The following is a 12,489-nucleotide window of genomic DNA, read 5'->3' as shown; positions in this document are numbered from 1 at the left end:
AGTGACACCAGTGACACCAGTGACACCAGTGGCACCTCCCAGCAGCCCCAGCAGGAGCAGTGGGGTGGCTGTGAGCCCAAGGTGCCACCAGCACGGACACAGCAGGAATGTGGAGGGACCTGTGTCCCCCAGCTGTGACATTTCAGCAGCACACGCTGCAAACCGTCCCTTTCGTGCGTCACAGGGGACCTCAGGGGCTCGGGGGTTATTTAATAAGGAAAATCATTAAGGCTAATTAAACCACAGGACTATTGACCCGCTGCCTTTCCCCTGTCCCTGCCAGCCCAGGTGAGAGCAAACCCGACTCACTGACCCAATTCCCTCCAGCGGGGATTTGATCACCCGGTGATATTTTTATTCCCCCGTTTAGTCCCAAGGATGTCCACGCTCCTGACAGCCAGTGATTTACCCACACAGCAAATCAGCACCTGCTATAATTATTGGTGCCAAATGAGCTGAGAGCAGCTCCTCAAACTCTTCTCCAATTTTCCCGCGTTTAACCCAAAGCAGTTTCATTTCCCAGCATTGGGGCCGGGATAAAAGCATTGGGTGGGGAATGACGGGATCAATTTTAGGACAGCAAGGCTCTGCAGGTTTTATGCTGTTGCCCAAGCACACAGTGTGGGGTGGGACTAAGAGTCTACAGGTATTTTTTTGACCTTCTTGCTCGGTAAAAATGCCATAAAATAAATGATTTTATTAACTTCCAGCATGCCATAAAAGTGCTTTGCAGTTGTTTTCCCTTTCAACAATTGCTGACTGTAACCGTGCAAACAGGTATTTTAGGTGGTGCCACATGTGACGTTTTATGTCCATGCCACAAATCACACACAGAGGGGATGCCACTGAGGGCAAACCCGGGATTTTCGGCACCGAAGGTTCTGTTGGGGCAGCAGGTACTGGCTGAGCACCCTGGTTATCCCTGGATGAAAGGATCCAGCTGCCAGGGCAGTGACACCATGGCCCGGGCGCTGTGTGAGGCAGCCCTGGCAGGGAAGGTGAACACACAAGCGTGTTATCGTTCCTGATTCTGCATTTCACAGCCCCCAGGCACCTCTGGGAGCTCCGTGTGTGCCAACACCGGCAGCCCACGCCCTGAGTTCATCTCTCTATTTCCATTTCCAGTGGCAGCAGCTGAGCTGGGGGGTTCCCCTGGTAGGTGACAGTCACCCCAGAGGAGGTGGCACAGCCAGCCCAGGTGGGGTGACAGTCCCAGGCAGTGTCAGGGATGCTGGCGAGCGATGCCTGAGGCTGCCTGAAGACGAGGAAACTTTTCAATGGCTCTCAAGTCGCAGGATAATTTGTATTCCCCTCTCTCCACACCAACACATTAACCAAATACATTATTTCCATAATGAGGAGATGAACATCTGTGTGGCTTCCCAAAATTTCAAGTGGCAATACTCGAGACAAGTATTCCCTCTTTGGGACTGACACATCAGCATTTCAAATAACTGCCAGGACTAAAAATATAATTTAAATTCCGAGGAGGTCAAAGCCAGTTCAGGTGTGGTTTAGATTTCAGGTTCTTTAGATAAAGCAAACCAATTTGATTCCGCAAAATGAAGTCGCTGCGGCCTTGAACGGACCCATTTGTACTCGGCCCCGTGTAAATGAGGTGCTCAGCGCAAACTTTGTCAGCCAAGGGAAAGACAAAAGCCTGGAGCGGGGCTGTGCCACTGCTGTGACAAACCCCACAGTGAGAGCAGAGCCCACAGACACACAAACCCCACAGCACAGACACACAAACCCCACAGTGAGAGCAGAGCCCACAGACACACAAACCCCACAGTGAGAGCAGAGCCCACAGACACATAAACCCCACAGTGAGAGCAGAGCCCACAGACACACAAACCCCACAGTGAGAGCAGAGCCCACAGACACACAAACCCCACAGTGAGAGCAGAGCCCACAGACACACAAACCCCACAGTGAGAGCAGAGCCCACAGACACACAAACCCCACAGTGAGAGCAGAGCCCACAGACACATAAACCCCACAGTGAGAGCAGAGCCCACAGACACACAAACCCCACAGTGAGAGCAGAGCCCACAGACACACAAACCCCACAGCACAGACACACAAACCCCACAGTGAGAGCAGAGCCCACAGACACACAAACCCCACAGCACAGACACACAAACCCCACAGTGAGAGCAGAGCCCACAGACACACAAACCCCACAGCACAGACACACAAACCCCACACCGTGGGCAGCAGCCGGGTCCCAGCACAGACACACAAACCCCACACCGTGGGCAGCAGCCGGGTCCCAGCACAGACACACAAACCCCACACCGTGGGCAGCAGCCGGGTCCCAGCACAGACACACAAACCCCACAGTGAGAGCAGAGCCCACAGACACACAAACCCCACAGCACAGACACACAAACCCCACAGTGAGAGCAGAGCCCACAGACACACAAACCCCACAGCACAGACACACAAACCCCACACCGTGGGCAGCAGCCGGGTCCCAGCACAGACACACAAACCCCACACCGTGGGCAGCAGCCGGGTCCCAGCACAGACACACAAACCCCACACCGTGGGCAGCAGCCGGGTCCCAGCACAGATGCTGGGCTCTGGCAGGGCCAGACCTGCTCGGGGAGCAGCTCGTTTCAGTTCAAGGGCTCCAGAGAAAGCTCCTAAATCTCCATTTTACAGCAGTCCTTTATGGCCCGATTAGAGCTCCCCACCTCATTTCTGTGCAGGGAAGCAGCAGCATTTAGTTCAAGCCCCATTGGGGACAGGATTTCTTGTTCATGCCCTGCTGGTCACGGGCTGTGCCCTGCACTGAGCAGTGGCAGATCGTTCTCTAAATCCTCTAAAACCATCCCAAAGGCTGGGGGAACGGCAGTGCTGAGCCCCACAGAGCACCCAGGGGGTCACTCCCCCAGAATATCCTGAGCGGGAAGGAAAGGGTCCCCATGAGACCCCAGGGAATGTGCCGTTCTCCTGGCCCGGTGTCCAGCACTCCCAGCAGGAATGTCCCATCTGGGGACACTGGGCACAGCCACACTCACCTGCCCCACAGCCCTGACCCGGCCCCGGTGCCCCCAGGCAGCCTGGGGGACACACCGAGGGATAAGGAGGGACAGGGAGGGACAAGGAGGGACAGGGGCAGAGCTGCAGCCCTGCAGTGGGAAGGGAAAGAGCTCAGGGGCCGGGAGGAGAATCCAGGGCAGGGAATGGGGAGATTTAGCCAATCTGGGAGTGCTGGTCCGAGGCACCGATGGCCCGAGCTGCACCTCCTGTGCCTTCTCCCCCGAGACTGGGGTCCCCTCTGGCTTTTGGTGTTCCCGGGCTCTGCTCCAGCCCCCGGGGAACAAAGCCCTGGAGCCACATCTTTCCATCCCAGTTCCTGTCCAAAGCACACGGCTCCCGCCCCGGGGACACAGAGAAGGCTGGAGAACAGCAGAGAGCTGGGGAAGACCCCGCACCAGGCTGGAAACAGAGAACAAAGCCCAGGGGAAGGGTTTTACCAGAATTGTTGTGCAATATCCACTGGCCTGGAAGGGCTGTGGGCACCGCGTCATTCCCAGGGAATATTCCGGGGGAAATGACCCCTGAGCTCCTTCCCTTTGCCACGCTGGGGCTGGGAGGGTAAAACACCTCAGAGCAGGGAGAGAATTTCATTCTCAGTTTTGCTGAAGTCACCACTCTCTCATTGCTTTTTCTCGAGTTTGTGCTGCCCAAACAAAAAAGGAGCAAAGCAGCTCCTGCTGGAGAGGAAAACAAAACAGGATTCACCATCTCTCTGGAAGACAAACAACTGAAAACTCCAAGGACAGTTCTGTTGGTTTGCAGCGCTTGCAGTTTTTATTTTTTTTAGACGTGTAGGCTCGTCCCTGTGCCGGGTTTGAGCTATCCCTCAACCTTCCTGCCCAGAGCTTCACCAACTCCAGCCTCAGCCCCATCCACAGCCTCAGAGCTGAATCATTAATCTGAAATCCATTTGAATCCCACTGTTCAGCTGCATCAATTCTGCCCTCAGACAGCAAAGACTGGGTTTTTTTTTTTCCTCCACATCAGCAAAGCTTTTGCCAGACTTTCTAAATAATTAAAACCAAATCTCTGTGTTATCCTCTGGATTTCTCCTCCAGCTCTCCCGTCCCTGGGTCCATCTCCCTGGGAGCTGCTGTCCGTGCAGGCAGAGCACACACACCTGGGAAAGGTGAGGGAGAAAAACATCGGAGGGAAACCCAGAGCTCTGAGTGCTCAGCACTAACACTGACTGCAACAACTGCTCCCAGCCTGATGAAACCTGCCCAGCAAAAGGTGTGGGGACGAGAGAAAGGAAGAGGAGAGGGGATCATTGTCCCTCACAGCTGAGGTGAGGAGGAAAACAGCTTTTGGGACTCAGGATGAGGTTTGGGAATCTCCTCTGGGGTCGGGAGGGCCCAGCACAGCTCTGCTTTGGGAGACAGGGCACATCCTCCTGCTGCCACAGCTGCTCTGTGAGCAAACAGACCAACGAATACAAATAAATAACTACAATCTCCTCCTTTTCCCCTGGAAGCCTCTCCAAGCCCTTCAAGCTCCCTGTACCTGGCTGGGCTGGCACTGGAGCGTGTTCCCAACTTGCCAAGGAGTGATTCCTCTTTCATGTGCACTTCTCCGGCTCCCTGTCTGCTGCAATTATGCAAATAAAATGCAACTTTATCCTTTCAGCATAATTACATCAAACACAATCAGGCTATATTAAGACTGACTTAAGATGAATGAATTCAGTTCCTCTAATGATTTCCTAAATCCCCCCCGTGGGACTGTGGCACAGAAAAGTCTGTCCCAAGAGTGGCATCAAGTACCAAGACAAATAACTGAGGATCTGGGGCCTGATCCTACAAAAAGCCAAACGCTTCAGGCCCCTTCTGGAGCCCCGGGCTGTGGGATATTCCCACTGTCAGGAAAGCAGGAGCATCGGCTGGTACCTGAGCCCAGAGGAGTGACGCCACAGCACACCTGCACTTCACACCTGTGTTGTGAGCTGAACTCACAGCTGGGGATGAAGAATAACTCGGAAAACGCTTTTTTATTTCTGTATTTCTGTGAGTGTTTTGGTTTAGGACTCACGTGACCACCAGCTCTGCAGACAGACCCTGCTGACCCAGAGTGTGCCGCGCACCCCTGACCTCACAGGAACCCCCACTTCGGTGCAGGTTTCCTGAGGATTCCCTGCCTGACCAGCCAAACATTTTTCCCTTTGCTGTGGCAGTGTCAATATCCAGGTGAAGGCACACCTTCAGTGCTCTCTCTGCTTCCAGCAAGGCTTCTTACAGTCTCCTTCCAACGTATTCCAAATACTGCTTAAGACACGGATAAAAGGAAAGGGGGAAAAGAAGAGGAGAGATGCTTCCAGGCTCTGAGCCCCAGCCTGCTCCTGCACTTTGTTTCCTTCAGTTTGCAGGGAAAACCAAGGTGCTTTATCTGTTTTTCTGTGCCCTCGTCAGAAGCCGTGCCTTGCTGAGCTTTAGGAAGCAGCTGCTCGTTTCTGGACGGCGAAAGGGTGACATTGAAATGCCTAATTCCTTTCTCTCTGGGTCTCGTGGCCAAACGAAAGGAAAACAACAGGCAGGAAAGCAGAACAGCCTCTAGGAATGAGGAAGGCGGGAATCAGAGGGCTGAGAAGGGCAGCCTGAGCATGGGGAAGGCAGGAATCAGAGGGGTGAGGGCAGCCTGAGGATGAGGAAGGCAGGAATCAGAGGGGTGAGGGCAGCATGAGGATGAGGAAGGCAGGAATCAGAGGGGTGAGGGCAGCCTGAGGATGAGGAAGGCAGGAATCAGAGGGGTGAGGGCAGCCTGAGCATGGGGAAGGCAGGAATCAGAGGGGTGAGGGCAGCCTGAGCATGGGGAAGGCAGGAATCAGAGGAGTGAGGGCAGCCTGAGGATGAGGAAGGCAGGAATCAGAGGGATTAGGGCCTCCCTGGGCACGGAGACACCAAAGCCAGAGGATTCCTGACGCTGTCACTGCTCACCGGTGAATGGGACAGAAATGGGATCACTCTGAAAGGGGAATGGGGAGCTGCAAAGAGCCCTGGACGAGCTGTGCTCCCTCAGGCAGCCCTGCAGGCTGTGACAGCAGCAGCAGATGGCACATCCAGATGGCACCAGGGATGGCTGGATGGGGCTGGGCAGGGCAGGGAGCAGCCCCAGCCTGGGAGAGGCCGGGGACAGCCGCAGGGACACCCGGCTCTGGGCCTGCCCAGGCACCGCTCCCACTCCTGCCCAGAGAGGAGCACACAGAGCCCGCAGTGTGTGTGTGTGCCCCCGAAGGACACCTCACTCACAGAGATCTGCCTAAAAATGTGGTTTAGGCACCACAGGAACCCCCCAGCCCGTGTGGTGCGAAACGCATCCAGCCAGCTCCAGGCGGTTCTCCAAGGAGAAGGCTCTCCAGGCTCAATAAACCCCGTTTTTTGTGCAGATACACCGAACCCACTGATATCCAGAACTCCAATTTAACTGACTTCCCACACCTGAACCCTCCCGCTCTCTGCCATCCTCACTCACTGCACCCAAACCCCCCTCGTGCCTCCCAGCAGGGGTTTCATGTGCAGCGTCAAAGGGAAATACTTTAAAACAAACAAACGTGGAAAGTTTTGGGTTCTGTGCACTGTTGACAGAGTTTTCGCTGCTGTGTCAGAAACCCTCAGGGATGAATACAGACAGTGTGAAAAGCTTATTAAAATATCCTGGTTTTCTGAAACAAACCACTTCATTGTCTGTCAACTTCCTGTATTTACGGAGAAATAACATCCAAGAGTGCCTCGGGGGGTTAAAAATGCAAAAGAAGGAAACAGATGATCTACCTGAGAGGAATAACTGATGAGCAGGGAGTGCAGGCACAGGAAAAACACAAATATTTGGTTTTGCAGGGAGGGAAGACACCAGAACCCATTTTAGTGCGGGCAGAGCAGCTGGGTTTCTCTGCTCAGTGCCTCCCCTGGAAACAACTTTTCCTGCCTGATCCAGAGAACACAGACTCTGACCAACCTCCCTGGGGCCCACAGGAAGCCAGGTGGGTGCTAAAGCACCTTTACCCACCACAGGAGTGACAAACTGAGGCGAGATCAGACAACAAACACTCCAGAGCACAAAGGGAAGTCTGCAAACAAAGGGATTAAGCCAAACAAGTTTCCCAAAGTTCGCCATACACACACATCTGTGCGAGAGTGGATATTTCTGAGGCACACAGGCAATATGGATAAATACAGTGCTGGATCTGAAATGAAAGTTAAACCACTGACTGAAGAATGAAATTTTAGTCCTTCGGCAGAAAACTTCTCCTCTGCCTCAGAGGGGAGACCTGAACTGCCCGAGATGCTCCTCCCGTGTGTACCTGAGAGTTCAGACCAGCTGGGCTTCGCTTTCCCGGGATAAAGCCCTGGCACCCCCTCCCAAGCTCTGAAATCTGTCTCCACTCTCTCATTAAGGTATTTCTTTGCCCTGTTAACTGAATTAACCAACCCCCTCATTTGATCCTACACACTTTTGTCCCTTTTTTTCTTTAAAGGTCTCTGACAACCGACTGCTGGCAGCTCCTCAGCTGGGGAACAGCCTGGAGGTTCCACACGAGGAGCAGCGACATCTGACACTGTTTTACACCACAGTGACACAGACTCCGACTTCAGACGGCTGAAAATGACTCCTCTGTTTTTGGGATGTGTCTCCCTTTTATGCTATTTCACACAGACCAATCTGGTTGGTGACACAAAGGCAAAACCTCTTCACTCATATTGGTCAGAGCAGAGGGACAGCAAGAAGAAGTCCCTCCTAGGGAAAGGAATGAATAACAAAGTTACAGTTTACAAAAACACTTCTCTTTTTGACAGAAAATTCCTTGGGGAAAAGAACTTCAGAAAACCAAAACACCTCAGGCGCGAAACCAGGGCTAGAGACATCCAGGGAGAAATCGCGATGGAGACGAATTCCAGGCCCTGGACACTGTTGATCCCCAAACCTCGGGGAGCGGCAGGAGGGGCAGGACAGGCTCTTACCCTCGATGGTGGCTCTCTTGGGCAGGATGGTGATGGCTCCCTCGGCCACGTCCTCCTGCTGCAGCAGCGGGCTCACCTTGGAGCCCCAGGTGTCGGAGCCCACCCAGAGGAAATGTCCCACCTGATCCGCCCTCTTGGCGGCCGCCAGGATCTGCCTGTGGAGAGGAACAGATGGTTGGTGATGGGATCTCACTGGAACGGGGAGCCGCTTTGGGAAATGGGGGTGGCAGTGGCAGAGTGAGCTCAGAGTCTCTCCCAGCCTGAGTGAGGCTGTGAGGGACAGGGACAGCCCAGCCCTGCACCCAGCAGAGCTCGGGGGCTTGGGACACCCTGTATCACCAGGGCTCTGAGCAGCCAGGCCCAGGGAAGGGTGGAAGTGGCTGATCTTCAAAGGTCCTTCCCCACCCAAACCAGCCCATGATCCAAACCATAATCCATGCAGCACCAGTGGAACTCTTTAAATTCACTCCATATCCCAGGACTGAGTTATTGATTCCACTAAAACTCACACTTTTACCATTACTTTACTGAATCTTTTTCCTAAATTGGTTTTGTGGGACCGGGCTCTCAGCAACCGATGATTCCATCACCGTTTTAAGCCCATTTCAAATTCTGCACCCAGAATACGCGAGTGAGCAATGAAACACAAAATATTCTTTGTGTTATTTTATGAGCCCATTCCAGGTGGTTTAACCTTGAGCATCCAAGTCACTCCATCACTGTGAACTGTCATTGGCCATAAAACAGACCCTGAATTAATGAATTACACAGAGTTTTGCCTGGAGAGAGGGGGTGTGTTCTCGATTCCTCTGAGAGGAAAGGTCAGCTCTGCCATCCAGCATGAGGAACCCACCCCGTGCCAGGAAAAACTTCCAGACCCTGGTGCCCATTCCTGGACAAGCTCCCAGATCCTGGTGCCCATTCCAAGACAAGCCCCCAGATCCTGGTGCCCATTCCCGGAAAAGCTCCCAGACCCTGGTCCTCATTCCAGGACAAGCTCCCAGGTCCTGGTCCACATTCCAGGATGAGCTCCCAGACCCTGGTGCCCACTCCTGTCCCTCCAGCACAGTCTGGGCACCCCAGAGCAGGGCATCAGCAGCCTCGTGCTTCCCCCTGGTGCTTCCCCACATTCCCAGCTCCAGTGGCTCCCAGCACAGACCCTTCCCTGCCCCACTGGGAGCTGTCCTGGCTGCCCGGGGGGTGCCCCAGCCCCACCTGATGTCCTCGTCGTTGGCGAAGATGACGATGGCCCTGGCGTTGGGCGTCTCCAGCAGCTGCCGGATGATCCTGTCGAAGTCGATGCTCTTGTCCCGGCGGTCCTGGGGGATCTTCAGGGACTGGGCGATGCAGAGCCCACCTGTGCCGGGGAGCAGAGCACAAAGGGACCTTCAGAGTGATGCCTTAAGCTTTATCCTCCATGCATTTCAGGCTCTGTGGTGCCCAGGGGTGCAGCTCTGAGCTCACAGTCAGTGTCACTCAGCTCTGCACACAGCAGGGACACAAAACAAATCCTTCTCCTGCTGCACACCAAGGACAACTTTCAGCCCAAAAGCACAAACAAGGCTGGGCTGGAGGGAGGGACAAGAAGGATGGGACCTCACAGCCTGGAGCTGGGATTGGACAATTCAACCCCAATGTGCAAATGGACCCAAACTTATAAAAATGTAAGATCTTGTGATCGGTCAGTAATTTTGTGACCATTTTGGGTCCATTTTTTGTCCATTTTGGGTCCACCTTGGGTGTAGCCCTGGCCAGGCTCTTGTCCTGCCCAAGGTGGATCCTAAAGGCCTTTCAATAAATCTCTGCTTTATTCTCCAGCTCTGCCCAGTCTCTGTTCCAGCTCAGCCTTCCCAAGGCATCAAGGGGAGGACAGGGGAGAGCACAGCAAGGGCAGTGGGGAATGCAGGGCCCAAAGGGGAGCCTGGCAGGGGAGGAACTCTGCAGGGATCACTGCCCTTCCAGCCACTCCACGGCCAGATCCAGAGGGATCCATACAATTCCTGCCCTGACAGCACAGCCTGCACGGCTGGGAGGGTCAGGGATTGCACAGGCTGTGCCCAGCTCACAGAAAAGCAAAACAAGCAAAGAAATGGGCAGTGGAAGGATGAAAAGGAGGGGAATTAAAACAGGAAACAACAGCAACCTGAACGGGCTTAAAGTGATGAATAAACCCCCAAACCAACAGGCTGAGACGCTGAAGGTACTGACAGTGTATTGGGCAGGGTTTAGCTCAGTGGAGGGCTGAGATTCTTTTTGATTTTGCAACTTGAGGGATTACTGGGGGAAAATGCTCCCACTGCAATGACCTACCTGGAACAGGAACAGCCAGAGCTGAGATATTGGCAAAACCCAATAGTGCAAGAAAATCCCCGTTCATTCAGGTGCCCAAACAGGATGGACAGACACAAACAGGGAAGCCCCAAGAAAAAGTCTGTGAGTAGGACAGCTCATAAACGCCCAGAGAACACAGCAAAGACCATCAGCTCCCTACAGCCACACCAAAAAACACCCACCTAAAGCACAGTTCCTGTGTTACAGTTGCCTAGTTTGTTTTAGAAAAGATAAAATTAAAAAAAAAAAATCCCATCTCCACTGACATCCTGGTTGTTCCTGGCAGATGAAAACACAACTTTTGCCTTAATTATTTTGTTCCTCAGCAGTAAACACTTTCATCTTTTACAGCATCTTTGATACCAACCTGCTCAGCACAGCGCACAGCGCGTTAATTAATAACCTATCAGAGCTCTTAATAAAAACCAGCAGTGGGGATGAGTTAATTAAAAGGCAGCAGGACAAGGGAGAGATTCACAGAGAGGCTTTAAAACCCACGTTTAACAGTCCTGGTAATTGAAGCACCGGGGAAGGTGTTGGAGGGTGAAGGAACTGGAGGAGGCTCAAGCCCCGGAGCATCCTCCTCATCCCAGGGCAAAGCAAACCCGGAGAGAACCAGGGGACAGCCGGAAAAGCAAATCCCCGCTTGGGAATGGTGAAATCTGACTCTTGTGCCCACCCCGGGGCCCCTCGCAGAGCAGCTCAGCCCCGTTTTCCCGGAGTTTTTTGACAGAGAGAAGCTGAGCTGCAGCTGGCTGAAGGCAAAGGAGCTCGGCTGGACCCTGGCAGAGGGAGCGAGGATTGTTTCAGTGAGGAGAAAGAAAACGGCGAAAAGGAAAGGCTGGAAAGGAATAAAGGAGAATAACAACCCCCAAAGTGCCTCCCGACCCAATCCATTAGAGGATTTTACCATCCCGTGAATTTGTGGATCCCACAGCACGGAGTAACCAGCAGGCTCAGGCTGCTGGGAAAAAGGGTGGATAGGGAACCCATCCGCCCCTGAGGAGTGGGAGCCACAGCACACGCCCTCTGAAGGAGCAGCACGGGATGATTTTCCCCCCGGGAATGCCAGGGAAATGCCAATTCCCCGTGCCAGAGCCTGGCACGGGGGTCAGGCCCCAGTGCAGGGTCTGCAGCCCCCCTGGGACAGGGGACACAGCAGGGGCTGGGGACACAACAGAGCCTGAACAACCCCTGAGCAGCCCCTGAGTAATCCCTGAGCAACCCGAGTAACCCCTGAGCAATGCCCTGAGTACCCCCTGAGCAACCCTTGAGAAATGCCCTGAGTCACCCCCGAGCAATGCTCTGAGTAACCCCCTTAGCAACCCCCTGAGCAGCCCCCGAGCAACCCCTGAGCAGCCCTTGAGTAAGCCCTGAGCAATGCCCTGGCTGCCCCTGTCAGCCCTGCCCTGCAGAGCCGCGGAGGATCCTCTGCAGCCAGCGCAGCTGCTCAGGGGCCGCAGGACCTGGAACCAAAGAGCATCTCCAGTAGCCATGGAGACCCGCGGTTATTTTGTGCTATTTGGATCCTGCTACAACACTAAGTACATTATTCTGCTCGCCTGAAATTCTCCGGGAGCTGTTTTTCTTATCGCCACTTAATTGGATTACCAGGTAGCAGAAGAGACAATTCAACACTTTTTCGGCTGATTTATCTGCAGAGATCCCCTTTTGGGGAGGGGAATCACTTTTGGCGACGCTGAGAACATCACGTCACCAAGCTGTGTTGGCGCTGATGACTGTTAAAAGGAACTCTCAATTAATCCGATGAATACGTTCCTTCAAAACGAGCACTGCCAAGGGCCGCCTCCTGGATGTTTATCAGGGCTCTGGGAACAACGGGCAAAGCCCCCGGCGCTGCTCCTCCACTGGCAGCGATTCCAAGACATCCCTCACCGCACAGAAAACACCCCAAAATGAAGATTTGCAGGGCGGTTCGTTGGGAGGGGTGGGAAAAGCCCAGGCGAAGAACAGATGGAATGCTGCAGACAGGTAAAAGATGGCATAAAAGAAAGGACTTAGGAAATCAGACCTCGGCTCTGCTGAATTACCAAGATAAGTCATTCCACTTCTTCTAAGTTGCAGCTTGCAGGTGCCCAAGCGAAACAGCCCCGGGTGTGAAAAGTTCCTTTGCACAACAATCCGCTCTTGGGGAGAA

The 12,489-nt window shown here is 53.8% G+C and overlaps 1 protein-coding gene across 3 annotated transcripts in view; it reads right to left on the bottom strand.

The window, feature by feature from the left end:
• Window positions 1-12,489, bottom strand: part of GRM7 (glutamate metabotropic receptor 7) — a 189,632-nt gene that overhangs the window by 79,354 nt on the left and 97,789 nt on the right. For all 3 annotated transcript variants that reach the window (XM_066195683.1, XM_066195684.1, XM_066195685.1), the window contains exons 3-4: window positions 9,216-9,357; window positions 8,001-8,155 (exon numbers count right to left, since the gene is read on the bottom strand). In XM_066195683.1, the coding sequence (XP_066051780.1) occupies window positions 8,001-8,155; window positions 9,216-9,357 (297 nt within the window). The remainder of the gene's footprint in view (window positions 1-8,000; window positions 8,156-9,215; window positions 9,358-12,489) is intronic.

This window comes from Chamaea fasciata, unplaced genomic scaffold (assembly GCF_029207755.1).
Source record: "Chamaea fasciata isolate MVZ Bird 193981 ecotype frontalis unplaced genomic scaffold, bChaFas1.0.hap1 SCAF_13, whole genome shotgun sequence".
Classification (NCBI taxonomy): domain Eukaryota; kingdom Metazoa; phylum Chordata; class Aves; order Passeriformes; family Sylviidae; genus Chamaea; species Chamaea fasciata.
Note: the sequence above shows the minus strand (reverse complement) of the source record. Positions and strands in the feature narration are given on the sequence as shown.